Below are 22,598 nucleotides of genomic sequence, written 5' to 3'. Positions count from 1 at the left end.
TAAGTGGGTTAGAGATTTTGTCACTGAAAAATGAAAGGCTGAACTTTTGTGTTAGTAAACCTGCGTGCCTCTGCTTGTCAAGGTCATTGCTCTGTGCTATAAGTAGCATATCGTTTGCAAGGGTTTAGCAATGCCATTTCATTGAACATCCCCCCGCCACTTGTCTATCAAACTTTTCACAACATACATCTACCACCGTGTTAAGCTACCATTGGTTCTTTGAGACCATGGGTATATTGCCCCAGTGACAGCCTTATTAAGGACCTCATCCCTGATACTATATTAAGAGTTTATTAATCTTTTTCTATGCCTTAGTTTCTATATCTTTGAAGTGAGGGTGAAAATGCCTGATAAATTATTTATGACCTTCAGGTAAAGAACATACATAAAAGGTGCTCAATAAACTGGGCTTACTGTAGTATTTTCAGCTACTGTAAGCACCTGAGGTAGGAAATATATTTATCTTGTTCATTTCTATAGCCCCAATGCCTTGCAAGTACTTGGCAGCTGGTAGATACTCAATATTATTTGTTGAATGAATGTAAGCATGCATGCATGAATGAATGTAACTCTGGCAAAGAGGAAAACATCCACAGCCTTTGCCTTTTTAATTTGTGGAAATAAAATGGGTATGTTAAGAAAATTGAGTTTTAGTGTTGAGCCTGTCACAAATTAATTTTGGGTAGGACTTTTAATTTTTTCTGAGCCTTAGATTCTTTACTTATTAGTGGGGTAACAACACCTCCTTGCCTTTCTCAGAGGAATAGTAATAGACATAAATGAAATAAAGGACAAGCATATTGAAAAGAAAACAATAGAAAAATATGCCAGCAAAGAAAGAGTATATTGTGACTCATTAAAAAGAAAGATGGAGAAAGAACAAAAATACATGACCTTGGATGCAAAGACTTCCCGGGGCAGAAAGTTGTACTGCAGTGCATGTAAATGTAAGCATCAGGAGAGGGGGGCAGACACATACAACACACCAAACAGAGGAGGGAGAACTGAGGCCAAAGCAAAAGAAAAGTTTGCATTTATTGAGTATTTAAGTAACTGATGTTGAGTCAAATAACGGGGAAAGTTTTGGTGTGGCATGGAAAATAAATTACAAATTTGTATGTAATATAACTACCTCTTGTAATTTTTTTTTAAACCTTTGAAGATCGGAAAGGATAAAATATTTGGAAGCACTTCACAAGGTATACAATGCCAGATAGAAATAAAATTATTTGGTATTTTGTGGCTAAGCCATCATATTTAGTGCACCATGAAGTCACTGAGAACTTTCCTGAGATTTGGAAAATTTAGAACCCCTGCTTAAGACTTTCCAAGTCCTCTCATCCAAAAAACTAAAAACACTCTAAGATATGAGAATCATAACACTTCATAATTCATTAATAGCACTACTAGGTCTTCAGTTCACTCAAATTCTTTATGGAATGAAAAACAAATCAAAACCAAACCTATTGCCATCAAGTTGATGCCGACTCATAGTGACCTTATAGGACAGAGTAGAACTGCCCCATAGAGTTTCCAAGGAGCAGCTGGTGGATTCAGACTGTCAACCTTTTGGTTAGCAGCCAAGCTCTTAACCACTGTGCCACACATTAAATTTGTGTTTAAGTCTTTGACGATCATCCTAATTTGCCAAGTCTCAAACAATTCAAAAAGTCTAAGAAGAGATTAATTAGATCAATATGTAATCTTCTCTTTCATATAATGAGATTATTCTATTATGCTTTAAACTAAAGAATATTATACAGCATCGATAACATCACAGGAGTTCCATCCATTATTTATTGTACATTGTATATCTTAAAGTAACAACTTGCTTTTCGTCTAACCAACGATTTTTTTTTAAATACTAGTTATCTGGAAACCAAAAACTCAAAGAAGAAACTTGTCTACAGGGCTAATAATAGTCTATTCAAACCACAACCTCATCTCCTCTGGGAAACCCTGGTGGTGTAGTGGTTAAGAGCTATGGTTGCTAACCAAAAGATCAGCAGTTTGAATCCACCAGGCTCTCCTTGAAAACTCTATGGGCAGTTCTACTCTGTCCTGCTCTGAGACGAGAAGAACTAGATGGTGCCTGGCTACTATTACAGACTGTTCTCATCAGGGCCACAACAGATGAACTCTGATAGAACAGGAGAAAAATGTGGAACAAAACCTCAAATTTCTATTAAACACATACACACACAAACACACACACACTTACTGGACCAGCTGAGACTGAAGGACTCCATGAGACTATTGCCCTAAGATACTCTTTAAAACTTGAACCAAAACTAGCCCCTGAGGCCATCTTTTAGCTAAATAATATATTGGCTTACAAAATAAAGATTATCACCTGTGAGTACTGTGCTCCTTTAAAAAATCATCTATATGAGACCGAATGTCAGCAATTACTGTACTTTAAAACAGAGATGAAAATGTAAGGGGACAGGGAAACTAGATTAATGGAAACCGAACAACCTGGATGGAAATATTGAGAATGTTGACACATTGTGAAGAATGTAACCACTATCACTAAACAATTTGTGTAGAAATTGTTGAATAGGAACCTAAATTGCTGTGTAAACCTTGACTGAAAACACGATAAAGTATTATTTTAAAAAAAAAAAAAAAACCAGTTCTCTGAATTTACTCGTTCTCAATTCTGGCTACGCATTAGAATCACCTGGAAAGCTTTATAAACATACCTATGCAGAAGGCCCTCCCTGAGGACCTAGTTCAGTTTCTTTGCAGTAGTTGCCAGATATTGATAAACCGTTCTTAAAGTTCCCCAGGATTCTTATATGCAGCCAGGACAGAGAACCTCTCAGCCTCTTGATTCATGGTCTTCAAATACCTCAATTGAATTCCATTAGCTGCCTTTGGAAAATGTTAAAGAATAATTTTTAAGGGTAAAATCATAACTCTTATTCAAATATAATATAAACACATGTCAAAGATTTTATTTAACTCTTTAATTAATGAGGGAACCAGTAAGATGTTACAGTTGGTTCAAAGGAGAATCCAAAGAATAGACAAAATATAAGCCAGGATCAGCAAACAACAAACCATGGGCCAAATCCAGCCTACCACCTCTTTTTGTACAGCCCACAAGCTAAGAATGGTTTTAATATTTTTAAATGATTGGGGGAAAAAGTTATAATACTTTATGGCATGTAAAAATTATGAGAAATTCAAGTTTCAGTGCCCATAAATAAAGTTTTCTTGGAACACATCCATGACCATTCATTTACATACAGTCTATGACTACAACAATATAGTTGAGTGGTTTCAATAGAAACTATATGGCCTATAAAGCCTAAATTATTTACTATCTAGCCCTTTTTCAGAAAATTTTGACCATCTCTGACATACGTACTGTATTTTTAAGCAAATAACTGTGCACCTTCTACATTTGTTTGCCAACTGTTCCCTCCCCACTCGAGGTATTTTAATAAGCACCTCTATGCCAATTGTTTTTTACGTGTTGCTTTGCTCTTAGCAGTTCACAGTCAAAATTGCATAAGGACATCCTCTAAAGAGACTCTCTTCTGAAACCAGACAGGCGATTCCAATGCGGGCCAGTTTGGTTTCTACCAATGACCATAGCCTGCAGTACTTCAAAATACAAAGAAATGTAAATGTTAATTTTTCCATTCATATATCATGTTCTGCTTTGCCCCTCAGCACATTACTAAAGCAGGCAGGGCAGGTCTGATCAGCCTCATTTTACAAATGCAGGTCCCCACTTAATGAGAGTTAGGTCTCCCTTTTGTACCTCCGAAAGCATTCTGGGGTTCTCTCCCACAGCTCTTGGCACATTTGCAATTATAATAAGTAATGGTTAAAGACTGAAAGCTCCCTGGAGACAAGGGCTCATACTGCTGTGTTCACTACTTTGGCCCTGCACTTCTGGAGTCTGACTCCAGAAATCCCATCTCAACCATTTGGGCAACCTTGGACAAGTTATTTAACCTCTCTCTGTGCCTCAGTTGTCCATCTGTGATATGGTGATAATAGTATTTACCTCATAGGGTTCCTGTGAAATTCCTTTGCATCTATGAACAAAAATACTTTGCATTACTATAAATATTCACAGATTGCAAAGACAATAAAAGGCACCAAAAACCAAAACACCAAACCCATTGCTGTTGAGTCGATTCCGACTCATAGCGACTCTGTAGGCACAGGCCTCTATATTATAAGATTATCTGGAAGGTGAGATAGATTAGGTACTTGAGTCTTTCATAGTTTTTTCTGACACTCCTTTTTTCATATAAGCACAAAGTATATTTTTCATAATTTTAATTTAACCTGAGTTTTCTAAGAATGTTACTCTTATGTAAATTGAGGGGAAATTGTATTTTGTTTGAACTTTACTAAGAATTAAGCAATGTTTCAGAAAATCGCTTCTCCTGTAATAGTGATGGAGCCCTGGTGGCGCAGTGGTTAAGAACTCAACTTCTAACCAAAAGGTCGGCAGTTCCAATCCACTAGCCACTCCTTGGAAACCCTATGGGGCGGTTCTACTCTGTCCTATTTAAATGTCCTCATAGGGTCGCTATGAGTTGGAATCGACTCAATGGCAATGGGTTTTTTTGTTTGTTTGTTTCTTTTTTTATGATAGTGATTATCATACTATTTACATAGCCAATACAACATCTGAATCAGTCTGCGTTTGTAGCTATGGAATCTGCAGTGATATTTGTAGATATTTACATGTAAGTACAAGTATCTAACTACTTTATTATGTCTTATGGTGTTATAATGCCCTTTGAAATACATACTGTGTTGTCATCAATTATTTTCCTTTTATTTCTCCTGTATGTTATGGTTGAAACAATGCATTGAATTTTTTGAAAGTGTTGATTAGCAACATGATATTCTTTATTAAGCTCATTTCAGGATCATAAAGGGAGCATTACAAAATATTCATTATAAAAAGGAGGTTCTGAGTTGATTCGGTTGGGAGCTCCTGACATGGAGGCTGCCTCTCGCAACCTAGATTCGGTAACTGGGATTTAAAGTGGCAAAACCAATATTAGAAAACATGTTCCTTAATATATAATTTATATCTGTCTCCTTCTTTCAGCTCACTCTTCCTCTGTAAAATAAAAAAGATATGCATTAAAATAACTATTCTAAACCAACAGCCAGAGCCCGAGAGTAGCAGACCGAAAACTCTGCAATGCCAGGTCTTTAAGTGTTTCTGTGCGTATTGGTTACTTATTGCTGCACTACAAATGACTCCAAAACTTGGTGGCTTAAAGCAACTATAAACATTTACTATCTGTCACAGTTTCTGTGGGTCAGGAATCTAGCAGTGACTTAGCTGTGTAGTGCTGACTTAAGAGTCTCTCATGAGGTTGCAGTCAAGACATTGACCGAGACTATAGTCTTAAGATCACTTGACAGAGACTGACAAGCTCTGTGTCATCCGTAGCTATGAAATCTGCAGTGATATTTATAGATATAGCTGGCAAGTTGGTTGGAAAAAGAACTCAGTTCTTCCTCATCTGGGCCTCTCCACATAGCTGCTTCAGTGTCCTCACAACATAGCGACTAACTTCCTCCAGAGAATTTGACCCAAGAGAGAAAAGTGGAAGTAGTGATATTTTCTATGACCTAGCCTTAGAATTTTATGACCTATGGAAGCTAGCCCTAGTCATTGGGGAAGGGGCCTATAAAGGGGCATCAATAACAGGAAGTGAGGACTGTCAAGGGCCTTATTGGAGGCTGGCTACCATACCATGTAATGTTTTGTGTGCCTTCTACAGTCCCAAATTCACATTTTATTTAATCTTAATCTTTACTATTTTCATAGATACATACGAAGTCATTAACAGAAAGAAAAATGTATTATTTCGCTTTTCAGCTCAGAACTGGAAAAATACAAGCATTATCTTATCAATAATCTCAGAAAAAATAATTCAGAAGCTATCCAGAATTGAACTATGACCATGTTATTAAAAGCTACAATGTCACTGCATGTCAAATCCACATTACAATGACTTCATTTGTCCCAAAACGTCCATTTTATCAGAGAAGATAAATTTGGATTTTATTAAGGTTGCCAGCAAACCCAACCAAGATGTAGATGAGCTCTTTTTCCAAAAATATATTCACAATTTCCTTATCTAGTACTAATTCTAAATTGAAAGCAATTAAAGATCATGTTATACAAAATGAAGGGAGAAAGAAAGAGAGGTGTGATATGGCTCTCAGCTCTGTAGTTTTTACATTATATAAGGCAGTGTTTCAGTCCAGTAAGATTTCACAGATTCAGCATTTTTGTTTAGTGAGGGAAAAGTGTAGTAAACTAGACAGGGAAAAATATGCCTTTTATTGATGGTTTAAGAAGAGAGGAATGCATCATGTTAAAGTACATAGAAATACATATTCCATTCTGATGATAACTACTGGTCAAGGGAGCAGCCTGGGGCTACCTCTCTTAACTACCTATTTCAGCCACCTAAGGAAGAAAGAACAGATACTTCAAGAACTCCAATAATTCACATAAAGTGGCAAATGCAGAGTGTATAATTAACTGGGAGCTTATAAAATGGCTTAAAGTAAAAGGAGAATTTTTTTAAATATCCAGAGCATCTTGCACAGTGCCTAGAACATAAAAGCAAAAAAAAAAAAAAAAAAACTTGCTGTCGAGCCAATTCTAACACATGGCGACCCCATGTGTGTCAGAGTAGAATTGTACTCCATAAGGTTTTCAATGGCTGCGATCTTTAGGAAGTAGATTGCCAGGCCTTTCTTCCAAGGTGCGTCTCGGTGGATTCAAACTGCAAACCTTTTGGTTACTAGCTGAGAGAGCTTAACCATTTGCACCAGCAAGGAACTCCTTGCCTAGAATATAACAGGTGCCAAATAAATACCAGTTTCCTCCCATCCCATCCTCAATCCTGCCTTCCAAGATTCTAAAAGTAGGATTTTGAAGCCATAACCCCATAGGAACCTTTAAGAAAATAATAAGAATGAACAACGAGGCTATTCGAGGTTTAGAAATTAAGTTTCTTACCAATTTCAGTTTTAATCCAGATGTTATTTTATTGTCGTTAATAATAATAAAGAGTTGGTAGTAAAATATTTTGCTTCTGTGGTGGTTCTGCCCAAGACCTTTTTTTAGTATGTAGACACATATGAAATTTCATATTTATTCCAGATAAGAAAGGAGCTATTTTTTATCTGAAGTTTACAAAAATCTAAAAATAATGTATCTGAGGAAAACTTAATAAATGTATGTGTTTGTTGAGTGACTAAATAGTAGCCTTTTTTAAAATAGCAACAACTATTGTTTTTGAAAAAATGATGCATGCATATTATTTAAAATGTTAAATGATGAAGAAAAGTACAAAAAAAGGAAAGTAAAATAACTATGCTAAAATTTCTTAAAACATTAATTTGCACTCATTATAATTTACAGTACATGTTTCAACATTAGAAAAGAAATAGAATTACAGCTCACCCCCAATCCTTCTACCATAGCTTCTCTATTCCTGAGTTCTCTATTTTAATTTTCCTCTTGGTTGGCTGGAATGTATCATCAGGTAGTTTCAGAAAGGCTGGTGGGTGCCGTAGCTCCTGAGGACTTGGCTACATAATATCTGTAAATTTGAACATGAAGGACAACCTAGCTAACTATAAAATTCTTGAATCACATTTCCTGTCACTTACAACTTTGTTGCATTGTCTTCAGCTATGTCATCAGCTGACATTACAATGAATTTTTTGGCCATTTTTAAGTTACTTTTTCCAGCTAGATACCCACTTGTTTTGTTTTGTTTAACTTTGTTTTGTTTTAATTCTTGACATTCAGTCACTTTCTTCCTTGAGGAATATGTCGTGCCCTGGCTGGTATATCATTTCCTGATATACTTTGAACCTTTAAATTCAAGTTTATTTGTTTTTAATACTCAGAAAATTTTTTTTTCTGTCATAGCTTTGAGTACTTTCCTGTTGCATTTGTTCTGTTGTTCTTTTATTTGAGAATGTGAATTATACAGATGTTGAATGTCCTTTGTCTTTCTTCCACATTTATCATCTTTTCTATAATCACTTCATCTTTATTATGTATATATAAAGATATATATATATATATAATTTTTTAATAATTTCTTAAAGCCTGTCAGGATTGACCGTAACTCTCTTCAATCATGTTTATTCCATCTTTTTATTTTTTTAATAAAATAAGCACATCATTTAAAAAGTCAAACAGGTTTTTGCTTCTGAGAAGATGGAAATATACTTTTCCCTACTCCTTCTACTTAGTACATCTAAAAACTCTGGACCTCATATGGAAAATAAACTGTTTTATATATAATTCCTATCCTCGGGGACAGGCACTTTTATTTTTGTTCACTGAAGTACCCCAGCACCAGGAACAATGCTTTGTGTATTGTAAGCTCTCAATATCTATTTAATGAATGAATAATAAACACTTATTTTTTATCTTCACAATATTTCAAAAAGGAAGTAATAGGTTTCTTGTTACTATAAATAAGGATAGTGCCCTTGTGGCACAGTGGTTAAGAGCTCAGGCTGCTAACCAAAAGGCCGGCAGTTCAAATCACCAGCGGCTCCTTGGAAACCCTATGGGGCAAGTTCTACTCTGTCGTCTAGGGTTGCTAGGAATCAGAATCAACTTGACAGCAATGGGTTTTTTTTTTTTTTTTTTTTTTAAATAAGGATGGATGTGTATGATATAGAATTTAAAACTTGCAGGATGTGCCACTTGAGGACCAAAGTGGACTGTGGAATCTCTTCTTTTTTAGATCTCTTAACATGAGAAAATCAGCCACTTGATGCTTATGATATGTGACCCTTTCTAGTAGCATTTAAAGGAGTCTTTGATCTGTGCTGTCCCTCACACTCTGCTTTGTTCTTCTCTGGCTATCATTATGGATGGCTTCTGGCTCCCCTCACTGTGCCCATTTTCACCTTTGAAGCTTGTCTCACCTGGGTTTCAGTGTGTCTTAAGCTTAAGCCACTTGGACCTGAGTTCATCTAGTTTGGATTAGACCATTGTATCTGTGGCTCTTGCCTTTGGATAGGCATCCTGCCCAGGAAGTATCCGAAACAGTCATTTACTCTACACTTAGCAGCCCAGCCTCTAACCAGCACCTCCACAACTCACATACACATGTAAATATACCCCACAACATCATGGCAACAGCCACACATACTCTAGAATAACAGCTAACAAACCAATTTATTTAGAGTCTATTTATTTTGCATATTTCATGATGAAATAAATGGTTTTGGCTTTTAGTGGTTGAGTTCCTGATTGTAGTATAAAACACCATTGATGTTGGAATGGCCTATGTTGCTGCCATCTATAATTTTTACATAAGATTCATATGAAAACAATTATTTGAAGCACGTCTATAAGTGGTGGTAAGGTTTGGATGATATTTTTATTTTGAAGGACTTGACCATAGCCTTAGTTGCTTCAATCTCAAGCCAAAAGAGAGTAGAATGAGCCTTTCAATTATATTTAAATAGATCTGTTAGATTCAGCAAAGAAAAACATGGGATGCCCAGTTAAATTTGATTTTCAGATAAATAACAAATCTTTTTTAGTATAAATACATCCCAATGGGAATCCTGTACTTCACCTGGCAACCTGACATTTAAGTAGCTAACTGTCCTATCAGTGAAACAACTTGGTTAGGTTTATTGTGAATGTGAATGATTAATGTTAACATGCCACAAAGCAAAGGGGTTAGAAATTCATTTTTGCTGGTTGATGACATAATGCAGCAGCCTATGTTAAATTGGTAAAGATCTATACAGTGATAAAGGCTTGAGTAATGAGATTCCTGCTCAGGAGCAGAGTGAAGACATCTGTTACTGTGCTTCTTGTCTCAGATTTCCCTGACCCTCATTATCTGTAGAAGCCAGAGATCCCACCATAAGAACAGGAATCCAAATACATTTTCCCATGGCTCAAAGAAGTCAAATCAAATGACTAATAACACGTGAAGCCTTTCAATTTACTCATCCCACTTCCTTCCATGGAGATGTGAATAAAATGACAAGTATCTATCCAGAGAGCGCTTGGGTGTTAGGAAATGTCATTTCTGGCAGTTGAGTGAATTATGCGTAGACACACCTAGGCACCCTACCCAGGTGAGAGAAGAGAGGGCACTTCTCTCAAATCTGGATATAACTCACCCACAGGCAGGCTTTATTTTAAGAAAGTAATAAAACTAATATAATTCCGCCTTTCAGAGCGGTTCATTACTTGGTGTTTCAGTATCAGTGACTGCACTGTAGTAAACAGCTGACTGAGAGTCCAAAGACTGTATCTGCCTCCAGACAGTCCATTCATCATGTTTAGCATCTGGATTTCCACACCGCTTTCCCACATATTTGCCAAAATGCCACTGAAATAATCACAGAAAACTCCCTGTTTTGATCTGTCTAATGCCTTAAATGTAGTCAGTGGCTCTGGATTTAAGTCTTTTGGAATATTTTAATAATCCACCAATCTCTTTCATCTGAAAGCTTCATATAACCATTTTCTTAGATCGTAAATCTTTATTAATTTTTACCCAAAAAGGACATGGACTTCAGTAGTTCAAAGTGTACTTATCCAAGAAAGCAATGCAGAAATTATCAAAGAATAATGTAAAAGTGACAAAGCCCTGAAATATTATCAAATATTTAGCAAGTTGTTTGGTCAGCACAGGAGTCCCTGGGTGGTGCAAATTTAAGCACTTGACTACTAGCTAAAAGTTTGGCATTTCAAACCCACACAGAGGCATCACAGGAAACAGCCTGGTCACAGCCTTGGAAACCCTACGGAGCAGTTTTATTGTGAAGACATGGGTTTGTCATGAGTCGGAATTAATTCAACAGCAACTAACAACAACAACACAGTCAATATAAAGTTCAATACGTGTGTCACCCACACTTTTGCATTCACAAATACCATCTGCAAATTGGCAAATTATTCAGTCAGACTATCCAGTTTTGGAAAAGCATAATTTAAATTTTAAGCAGTAAAACTACCAAAATGGGATAACTGGAATCCAAAAACATTTCAATTGCATAGAATGCAAGATTGCATTACTGGAAGGTGAATAAAATGATTGGACCAAAACTGTGTACAGCTAGTTGTCTGGGAGATCTGGGGAGAGGGAGGCGTGATCCAAATCTATTCCAATGCCAGCTGCAGTTTGGCACCACCTGCTATATTGTCCTTTTGTACCACCTGTCCCCAGGTGTGTGGTTGTGTCTGTCTTGCCAGTAATTCCAGCCATTCTAGGTAACTGTTGTTCTTTTAGTGTCTTCTATCCAGAGAGATTAGGCCTAAGTAAAGCTGGGGCACAGGGACCCACCTGTGTCTCCCTAGGATTGGACGTAGGACCGCCTGCCATTTCTATACCAATCTGTTATTTTTAAAAATATGACCTTCAAAATGACCAATGAAAAGTACATATCTTTAAAGTAAACCTAACTTTGGATTTTCTCTTTCTCTTTCTGTTCTTTGGGGAATGCCTGGCCATAATGAAATTGGTCTCAGGAGCTTCCTCCACAGACAGCTCTTGGCCTCCACCTGCTATGGACTCTGCCTCACAATCAGAGACTCTACCTTTCTTTACTGGATCAAGGGTCTTCTCTCTGACTGATCAAAGTGCCATAGACATAATGGCCATTGACCCAACAGCATTAGTCGCAGGGATAACCATCCCCACTGATGAGTACTCTGCCATTGGCCAATCTGCTACAGAAATTTCACATTCTCCTGCATCTTCAGAAGACAGCAGGTTGAGTACAGACAATCAGGATATGGTCAGAGACCTGGATGGAATGGATCTGTCCAACACTCCTGCCTCATCTGAGGTACCAAGACACAGTGGGTATGTTTCTACCCCAAGTGATTTCTTGAAGAATACCACTCCTGTCCCAGTTTTACAGTATATCACCACTAGCTCTATGACTATCGCCACCAAGGGCCAAGAGCTGGTAGTGTTCTTCAGTCTGCGTGTTGCTAACTTGCCCTTCTCCAACGAACTGTTCAACAAGAGCTCTCCGGAATACCAAGCTCTGGAACAGCGATTCACACAGCTGGTGAGTCAGCGCCTCTTATAATCCTCTCTGAGACTCTTGTTTCCTTTTCGTTGCCATTGTTACATTATAATATAATCACTGGCTGTCTTAAGCAATACAAGTTAGAAGACACAAACCTCTGAGACTGCTGTTGCTGAAGGCATTCAGCTAGTGTTGAGATGAATTCTGATCCACTCAGACAAGTGAGCTCTGTGGTGGAAGAACAGCCTAATGCAAACAGACATACCTAAAATCTTTTCAGTATGGTTCTTCCCTAACTTGTTTACCCAGGAATAACACACAGCCACTCAAGTATTGAACTTGGAATCTAAAAACAGTGTGAGTGGGCGTTGCCTAAGTCGTAATGCTGCAAGCTTCTTTCCAGCCATTTGATCAAAAAACAAAAACAAATCCAGTGTGATTTTGCACAAATGAGGCAGAGGGTTCAGGTATAAACGGCTCCTTTTTTATTTCCCTTTAAGTTCTTCTAAACCTAAAAAATGACTAATGGGCTTATCATCCCTGATCCCTAACAAAGGAAGTGAAAAGATGATCATGATGGTATGTATCTTAGATATAAAACACTCCCAAAACTCACATGTTTGTTTCTAGAGGTACGATAATATATGTAAAATAAGAAATGCTGTACTATTTGATATCTTATACACAATAGTGGCCAAATTAAAGTCAGTTACATAATGGGTATCATACAGAGTACTGAATTTCTGAAAATAACAGGAAAAAAATATTTGTATGATTCATATAAGTAATTATACAAATTAAAATCTACATAAAAGCTAATTTATTCAAATGAACATTTGCCGTACTTTATCTAATTTTCCCACCCCCACAGTGGGGTGAGTACATATTAGAACAGTCCCACTGAACAGAGTCTCAGTGAACTAGGCTCAGGTGTATTAATTAGGGTATATGCTAACCTGCCATAACGAAGATACTAAGAATATAGAAGCTTAAATAAGATACGAGTTTATTTTTCTTTCATTTGATGGCCTGGTGAGGCACTTCTGCTCTATAAAGTCATCCAGGAATCCACATTCCTTCCTTCTTATAACTCTACCAACCCTATGAGTGTTGTCCTCATCCACATGGTCAAAGCTGGCTCAGCAGCACATGCCTGTTTGACCTGTGAGAAGGAGTGAAGAGAGGAAGCCCAAGGCAAGCCTTTTCCTTATAAGCAAGAGATACCAGAGTGGCTCGCATCACTTCCACTCCTATCCCATTGGTGGGACCTAGTCACATGGCCATGCCTTGATGCAAGGAGGCTGGGAAATATAGTCTGTAGCTAGGAAGCCCCTTTCCCATGAAGAACAGGAGAATGGATTTGGGGCAAAGGGGAAGCTAGTAGTCTGCACACTAGGTAAAGACAGGGTGTTCCTACCAGAGGCCAAAGCATTGCTAAGGGACAAAGCAGGAGACAAGTCAAAGTAAGTAAGAGAAAATCAGGTACAGCTGATTTAGGAGAGGAGAAAAAAAAAAGTCTTACATTTTGTCTGCAATTTCATTTTATTTTCATAATAGCCTTGTGAGAGGGGTACTAGAATATGGGTCAGAATCAGAGAATCAAAATTTTGGTGGGGTAGAGACAGGAACAAAGAAAAAGCAGGTCTGGGCCAAGCCTGGGAGGATACAGCTTGCATCTTTGTGCTCTTTGAGTGCATAGGTGTGTGGTTCATGATTGAGAGGGCTAACTTGCAGGGCCAGGGACAAGTAAATAAAGAAATGTTTGGAATATTTCTGAAAAATGGTCTCAAAGATGGCCGTAGCTTACAAGAGGTAGGAGTGGTAAACTGAAACAAAATCTCCCGGAGCACACTTTCGAGATTATTAAATTGTAGTTTGGAAGAGGTTCCTAAGGAACCACATTTTCTTCCCTCCTCACAGTTCAGATCAGTGGTTACGGGGCTTGATAAAAGTCACACAGCTGGTTAAGGACAGTTCCAGGACTGGCACCCAAGCCTGTTAACTGCCAGTTTCTGTTATTTCCACTGCCCCGCATTTCTGTTGACCGTGAAACATATGCTGCATACACAGACAGGCTGTTGCTTAAGCTGCTGTTTATTTCAATGGGCCATTTCAAATTGGTTGCTTCCAAATAGATGTCCCATTTACACAGGCATAGGTCAGTCTACTCCTAGGCTCAGCTTGGAACATGTTTTTATTTACTGGACTCTTTTAAATGACTGAAACTGGCATTCCAGCTTGGCTGATAACGTTGACCTGGATTTTTGTTTTTTAATAATCTGTTCTCACAATTCATCATGAAGAAAATCACAGCCCATCTATCTCAATACACAAATAAAAAGGTAGAAACATGGAACATAATCACCACAAACAGATCATTAAATAGTGATGTTCTGGTCTCACATTAAATCCAAAAACAAAAAATAAAAATAAAGAGGAAGTGAAATTTATGCCTCAGATAATAAAAAGTAAGCAAGATGAAATTAGCAGCAGCTGAGCACTTACAACACAGTTAAGAATAAACCATCCTTTATTTTGCAGCTGGTCCCGTATCTACAATCCAATCTTATGGGATTTAAGCAACTGGAAATACTAAACTTCAGAAATGGGAGTGTGATTGTGAATAGCAAAATGAGGTTTGCTAAGTCGGTGCCATATAACCTCACTAAGGCCGTGCACGGGGTGTTGGAGGATTTTCGTTCTGCGGCAGCCCAACAACTTGATCTGGAAATAGACAACTACTCTCTCAACATTGAACCAGGTAAAAGAGTCCAACTCAAAAAGTTGTTTTTGGTTGTTTTATTGTTGTTGTTTTTAAAGCATGCTGTTCAACTATCAGGCCAGAAAAAATCCAATTAAAATCGCACTTGAAAAAAAATAACATTTTGAAAGCTATAACTACCTAACCAACCAGTTGCCATCAAGTAGACCTCAACTCATGGGAACCCTGTGTGTATCAGAGTGGAAATGTGTTCTATCAGGTTTTCAATGGCTGATTTTTCTGAAGTAGATTGCCAGGCCTTTCTTTCAAGGCACCTTCAGATTGACTCAAACCGTCAACCTTTCTGTTAACAGCCAAGAACATTAACTGTATGCATCACCCAAGGGAAGTTATGGATCACATTATTAAAAGGTAGGGTTCTAAGACAGGTGTGTTAAAGTTTTCGTCAAAAACGAAGAACAAGCACACCTTTTGCTTTACAATCTCAGAGCTTTAATTTCCCCGCAGAACTAAACTTTTGCTATGCTTAGGAGATATATATGTATATAAAAAATGTAGCCCAAAGCCAAACTAATTTACACTCTGCTAGAAGTCAAAAGCATCTTCTCAGTGAACTGCAACAACCAGGGGCTTCTACCTAAGAAACCTTCCAATCACGTGTCGGGATAGCTTCTTCATAATGTAATTCAATATGAAAAGGACAGCTTCAGAATTTAAACCGGGAAAAAGGTCACATCACCATCACCAAAGAAAGAAAATAATTTCCCCTCCCAATTGTATACCCTAGATCAGCTTCCATGCGCTGATTTAAAAAAAGAAAAATTAGATGTGGAGAAAACTCTTAAAGATACGAGGTTTTAGCCTGAATTTACCTAACTGAAAGCAAACATTTGTTCCAACAGTAAGACTTAGTGTATGTACCACTGTGACCAGCTGTGCCCACGCTGGGAACTGTTTCCACTATTAGTTTCAAAATATTGTTTTTTAACCAATTGAAGGAAGTTTTTTTAATTCCCAAGGGTGCAAGGGGGAAGGCTCCAGACGGACCCGCCAAGGAGACCTTCCAGTCAAGGTCAAAACAAAGCTTCCTAATTGGCTATGAATTAGTGAAGTGAATCTTTAACACCCTCTGGCTCTCTGTGGACTAACAATTAAGACAGAAGGAAACGGCCTTGGGCAAAATGCAAACCAAAAGGCTCAGTTGGGAGACACTTATCTTTGACCAAGCTGGGCTTTGAGCAACTTGAAAAAAATTGCCTCGCACTTCAGTAAACAGGATCATTACAAAGACAGACAGGCCTTAGGCACTGAGCCTGGGAGTCTTTGCCTCCAGAGGGGCCACTAAGAAAGCTAAGGAAATTAAAGACTACCTAAACGCAAGGGTCGCTGTGAGTCGGAGTCAACAGCCAGCAATGGCTTTAAATGCTAGTAAGGTACTGCCTCTCCGCTTAAAACTACCTTGGAACTGAGAAAGAACCAGGGAGTCCCTGCCAGTTAGGACCACGATACCAGTTTCTTCAATAAATTGTTAAACGTAATAGAAAGTAGAGTCCCTGGGTAGTGAAAAGAGTTAAGAGCTCAACTACTAACCGAAAGGTTGGTGGTTCAAACCCACCCAGAGCCACCTTGGAGGAAAGGCCTGGTGATCTGCTTCCAAAAGGTCACAGCCTTGAAAACCCTATGGAGCATGGTTCTACTCTGCACACATGGGGTTGCCATGGATTGGAACCGACTCTGCAGCAACTAGTTAGGGTTATACGGGGAGAACTTAGAAAACATTAAGAGAGGTGAAGTAAAGGAACACAGTAAGGTGTAAAGCCCATTTACCTTCCTCCCTTCCTCCCTCATGGATCTGACAGTCTACTTCGGGACCCATGCAGCAATGTAAGGACCTAAGCTGAGGCAGGGGAGGACTCAAGCGTGCTGCTGTGGTGCAGACAGGCTTCTCAGTGTAGGTGCCTCTTGAGCTGTTGTTAGCTTCCATCAGATTGGCTCTGACTCATGGTGATCCCACGCACAACAGAACGAAGTGCTGCCCAGTCCTGCTCCATCCTCCATGACTGGTTGCAGATCCGACCACTGTAATCCATAGAATTTTCATTGGATGATTTTTGGAAACAGATCACCAAACCTTTCTTCCTGGTCCATTTTACTCTGGAAGCTCCACTGAAACTTGTTCAGCATCGCAACCACACAGAAGTCTCAACTGACAGATGGGTAGTGGCTGCACACAAGGTGCCCTGACAGAGGAATCGAACCCTGGTCTCCCACAAGGAAAGCGAAGAGTTCTACCACTGAACCACCAGCTCCGCTGCCCCTTGAGTAGTGCCTTGGAAAGCGGGCGGGGAGCTGGTAGTGCATTGCAACGGTCAGGTTCGGAGTGCTGCTGATGCAGGCAGGGAGCACAGCATAGCGATGGCCTGGGAGGTCTATAGTCCTAATTATGAACCCTGTTTGCTGACAGTGGAGTGTTAACTGAAAACTGGAGATAGTAACTGAGAGAATGTTTACATTACTTAGCATGTTGCTTAAGGCATTGTAGGTACCTAATGTTACCTAAAGGAGCCCTGGTGATGCAGTGGTTAAGCACTTGGCTGCTTAATTAAAATGTCTATGGTTTGAACCTACCAACTGCTCTGCAGAGAAAGATGTGGCAGTCTGCTTCCATAAAGATTTGTAGTCTTGGACACCCTGTGCAGTAGTTCTACTCTGTCCTGTATGGTCACTCTGAGTCAGAATCGACTGGACGGCAACTAGTTTGGGTTTTTGTTTGTTTGTTATTTTGTTTGTTTAATGTTACCTAGTTATAATTATAACATCGTCATTATTAACTTGACTAAGTAATAATTTGTGAAGCTTTATCTTTGTAAGGCACCAGTGAGAAAAATGACAAGTAGATGACAAGATGTTTATGTGGGGGCTGAAGCTGAAATTATTCATTATCACTATGGCAGTGTAGTAGTTAAGAGCTTGGCTGCTAACCCAAAAGTCAGCAGTTCAAATCCACCAGCTGCTCCTTGGAAACCCTATGGGGCAGTTCTATTCTGTCCTATAAGGTCGCTATGAGTCGGAATCGACTCGACAGCAACGAGTTTGGTTTGGTTTGAATTTCTTGTGAATGGAAGTCATTGTAGCTTTTTCTCTAAGAAGCCAATAGCAAGCCATAGAAGTGATTTGTGCTACATCAGTTTCAGTCCATGATGGAGCCAAACTTAAGCTAAGCTAAACTACCAAGGGATGCCTCCAGGCTGCCTGGTGGATTGTGAAGTAGCATGCCCTATTTGTACTTTGAATGGTGGAACAATAGGGCAAAGTCAAGGAGCACTGGAAATAATAGATACAACCAACTCTTCCGGCAACATGGGAAATTACCTGCCTGCTTCACAGAGGTAGCTCAACCCTGAGCCTGAAGCATCTCAAAAAACTTTCAGAGGCGTACCAAAAAAAAAAAAAAAAAAACCCACTGCCGGGGAGTCGATTCCAACTCATAGCAACCCTATAGGACAGAGTAGAACTGCCCCAGAGAGTTTCCAAGGAGCGCCTGGTGGATTTGAACTGCTGACCTTTTGGTTAGCAGCCATAGCACGTAACCACTATACCACCAGGGTTTCCTCTTCAGAGGAGTAGACATGCCAAAACTAGTAGAAGCACTGAAGTTAAAGAAATACCTATTGAATGAATGAATGGTAATTCATGGTACCTACAGGGGTGATGGAGCCCTGGTGGCACAGTGGTTAAGAGCTCGGCTGCTAAGCAAAAGGTCAGCAGTTGGAATCCACCAGCTGCTCCTTGGAAACCCCATGGGACAATTTACTCTGTCCTATGATTCACAGGGACACTATGAATCAGAATCGATCTGACAGCAACAGGTTTGATTTTTTTGGTTTGGGTATAGGGGTGATACTTTGCAAATACCACTGAAATGTTACACTGAACTTTTAGAGGGACTGGTAGTCCATACTCTATTCCTCCAGATACCTGGAGAATGAGAAAATTTGAGGTTGAAATACATTAAAAACTCACACAATAATGAATGGAAGAGGCCTGCTGGGAAATGGCTGGGGAGAGTCAGCTGAGTAGTGCATGAACCAGAGGGTTTGAGAATAGCAGGATTAGAAAGCCAACTATGAATTTTATAAAAGTAAAAAATAAACAATGAGCTTCATTTATTCCCCTATATAAATCAAAATGGATAAAGCCCATAGCTAAAATGGATCAATCCAATCTCCTGTTTATAGTGAGAAGCTATGGTGCCAATCTACCCTCACTTTCCAATCAACATCGAGCAGGTAAGGAAGATGGCAGGAGCAGGCAGGAAGGGACAGGCAGGGAGTGAGGGTGGACACGGGGGATAGACACAGACTGGGTGGGCTTTCTCACTCACAGCGAGGGATCCTAGTTTAGTCATTTTACCCAAGGCAAAGGGTAGATTCACTCCTATAACCAGCAAGTGGACCTTGACCATCTTCTACATGCTTAATCCAATAGTAAGTATTTATCAACTGCAGTATAACATGCCTATATATGAAACTTGGTCTCTGCCCAAAGGAAATTGCAGTGTGTGGCTGAAGAGGGACCTTAGAACTATGCTGGGATCAAAGCTATTTCTTTTTCATTCAAAAGATTTTGAATGTCCACCTTCTGTTGTGCCCTAGGGGTTTGGGAGTCACTAAGGAGTGGTCAGGCCCCAGGGTGGTTCAAACGGTTTGTGCTCATCTACTAACCTAAAGGTTGGCGGTTCAAACCCACTCAGCAGCATCTCAGAGGAAAGACCTGGTGATCTGCTTCCATAAAGATTTTATGTTGCTTTTAGTCGCCCTCAAGTCGATTGTGACTCATGGGAACCCCGTGCCAAGAAAACCCTATGGAACAGTTCTCCTCTGTAACACATGGGGTCCCATGAATCAGAATTAGCTGGAAGGTAATGGGGTTTTTTTTTAAGGAGTGGTCCCATAATGAAGAGAGCACTGAATGTTCTTTTAAATTACATTTTCTTGAGGCCAGATAGACTGACAGAAGAGAAAAGGTAGAAGTACAGATAAACGTAAAGAATCCTAGTCCTTGCAGGCTGTTCTCAGGGCAGTGAGGCCTGTGGTGGTGGGTGGTGGTGAGGGCTGAGCAGTCTGCAGCAGCCACGAAGGCAACTAGCAGCAGGGCTGGCAGGACAAGCGGGACACGCAGCCGCCATGTAGGTGCTGATGGCAGCTGTATAAGCTACCATTGGAGAGTGGTGTCTGCTGAAGACAGGGAGGTGGTCCCAAGAGCATGTAGTGGGGGCTGCCATGGCAGTTACTTAAGTGGCTGGTTAGCAAGGGCTCTTGGAAGGTTAGCATCTGACCCTTCACTGACAGCAAGGGAGCTGAGGAAGTGGGAGACTCTGAGGCAATGGGGGGATATGACAGGCCTCTAAGGTGGTTCTGGGCCTGGGGCTGTACTTCTGAGTCTTGTGTGTTGTTTTTTCTTTCAGAACTGAAATTTATCAACAATAACATGTGTTAGCACTTCATTTAAATATTTAGACCTTACCCTTAGTTTCCAAAGCTGTTTCATGTACAGTAAAACCCGTGAAAGCCAGAACCTGTGTAAGACGGAAACATGACAGAGAAGGAAAATGCAAATATTTTCCACTAAAAGGAGTGAAAAACTTTCCCGTCAAAGGTGAAAACTTGCGAGCACCAGAAAAACAAGGCAGTCTCATCGAGGTGTGGCTCTCACAGTTTTCGTTGCATGTTTGCATTGAAAATGTGAGTTTCATCATCATCCCGGGAAGTAACAGCTATTCTGATCTCAACTTTATAGATGAGAATATTGAAGCTCATGAACTTTTGTGTTTTTTCTTTCCTTTTTTTTAAATTTTATTGTGTTTTAGCTAAAAGTTTACAGCGCAGATTAGCTTTTCATTCAAAAATTTATACACAAATTGTTTTGTGACATCAGTTGCAATTCCCAAAATGTGTCAGCACTCTTCCCCTTTCCACCCTGGGTTCCCTGTGTCCATTTGTCCAGTTCTCCTGTCCTTTCCTGACTTCTTGTCTTTCCTTTTGGGCAGGCGTTGCTCATTTGGTCTCCTATACGCCTATATTGAACTAAAAAACATATTCCTCATATGTGTTATTGTTTGTTTTATAGGCCTGTCTCGTCTTTGGCTGAAAGATGGACTTCCGACGTGGCTTCAGTTCTGAGTTAGCAGGGTATCTGGGGGCCATAGTCTTAAGGTCCTTCCAGTCTCTGTCAGAACAGTAAATCTGGTCTTCTTTATGAATTCGAATTTTGTTTTCATTTTACTCCCGCTCTGTCCAGGACCCTCCATTGTGATCCCTGTCAGAGCAGTCAGTGGTGGGAGCCAGGCACCATCTATTTCCTCTGGGCTCAGGCTGGCACAGGTTGTGGTTCACGTGGTCCATTAGTCCTTTGGGCTAATATTCTCCTTGTGTCTTTGGTTTTCTTCATTCGCCTTTGTTTCAGACATGATGAGAACAATAGATGTATCTCAGATGGCCGCTCACAAGTTTTAAGACTCCAGACACTAATCATCAAAGTAGGATGTAGAATATTTTGTTTATGAACTATGTTATGCCAATTGACCTAGATGTCCCCCAAGACCACAGTCCCCAGCCCTCAGCCCCGGTAACTCAGTCCCTCAAGGTGTTTGGATGTGTCTAGGAAGTTTCTATGAGTTTGCCTTGGTCAAGTTGTGCTGACTTTGTCTATATTGTGCACTGTCTTCCCTTCACCAAATTTAACAACTGTCTATCTAGTAATTTCCCCTCCCCACTCTTCCCCTCCCTCGTAACCATCAAAGATTGGTTTTTTTTTGTGCGTAAACATTTTCTTCAGTTTTTATAATAGTGGTCTCATGCAATATTTGTCCTTCTGTGATTGACTTATTTCACTCAGCATAATGCCTTCCAGATTCATCCAAATTTTGAGATGTTTCACAGATTCATCATTGTTCTTCATTGTTGCATAGTATTCCATTGTGTGTATGTATCATAATTTGTTTATCCATTCATCTGTTGATGGGCACTTAGGTTGTTTCCATCTTTTTGCTATTGTGAATAATGCTGCAATGAAATGGGTGTGAATGTCTATTCATATGATTGCTCTTATTTCTCTAGGATATATTCCTAGGAATAGGATTGCTAGCTCGTATGGTATTACTAATTCTAGATCTTTAATTAGGCACCCTATCATTTTCCATAATGGTTGTACAATTTTACATTCCCACCAGCAGTACATAAGAGTTTCAATCTTCCCACAACCTCTCCAACATTTGTTATTTTCTGTTATTTTTTTGTTAGTGCTAGTAATGTCAGAGTGAGATGGTATCTCATTGTAGTTTTGATTAGCATTTCTCTAATGGCTAATGACTGCGAGCATTTCCTCATATGTCTGTTAGTCTCCTGAATGTCTTCTTTGGTGAAGTGTCTGTTCACATCCTTTGCCCATTTTTTAATTGGATTTGTCTTTTTGTTGTTGAGGTATTGTAAGTATTCTATAGATTTTAGAGATTAGACGCTTGTTGGATATGTCATAGCCAAAAATTTTTTCCCAGTCTCTAAGTTCTGTTTTTACTCTTTTGGTGAAGTCTTTTGATGAGTGTAAGAGTTTAATTTTCAGGAGCTCCCAGTTTTCTAGTTTATCTTCTGATGTTTGTACATTGTTAGTTATGTTTGTATTCCCTTTATGCCATGTATTAGGGCCCCTAGCGTTGTCCCTATTTTTTGTTCCATGATCTTTATCGTTTTAGGTTTTATATTTAGGTCTTTGATCCATTTTGAGTTAGTTTCTGTATATAGTGTGAGGTATGGATTCTGTTTCTTTTTTTTTT

At 39.3% G+C, this 22,598-nt stretch overlaps 1 protein-coding gene across 1 annotated transcript in view; it reads left to right on the top strand.

The window, feature by feature from the left end:
* IMPG1 (interphotoreceptor matrix proteoglycan 1) overlaps nt 1-22,598 on the top strand; it is a 115,736-nt gene that overhangs the window by 62,749 nt on the left and 30,389 nt on the right. Inside the window, exons 13-14 of the mRNA XM_004390117.1 lie at nt 11,552-12,084; nt 14,587-14,806. Coding sequence (XP_004390174.1) covers nt 11,552-12,084; nt 14,587-14,806 — 753 coding nt within the window. The remainder of the gene's footprint in view (nt 1-11,551; nt 12,085-14,586; nt 14,807-22,598) is intronic.

The sequence above is a fragment of the Trichechus manatus genome, unplaced genomic scaffold (genome assembly GCF_000243295.1).
Source record: "Trichechus manatus latirostris isolate Lorelei unplaced genomic scaffold, TriManLat1.0 scaffold00283, whole genome shotgun sequence".
NCBI lineage: Eukaryota > Metazoa > Chordata > Mammalia > Sirenia > Trichechidae > Trichechus > Trichechus manatus.
This window is presented reverse-complemented; position numbering and strand designations above follow the sequence as displayed.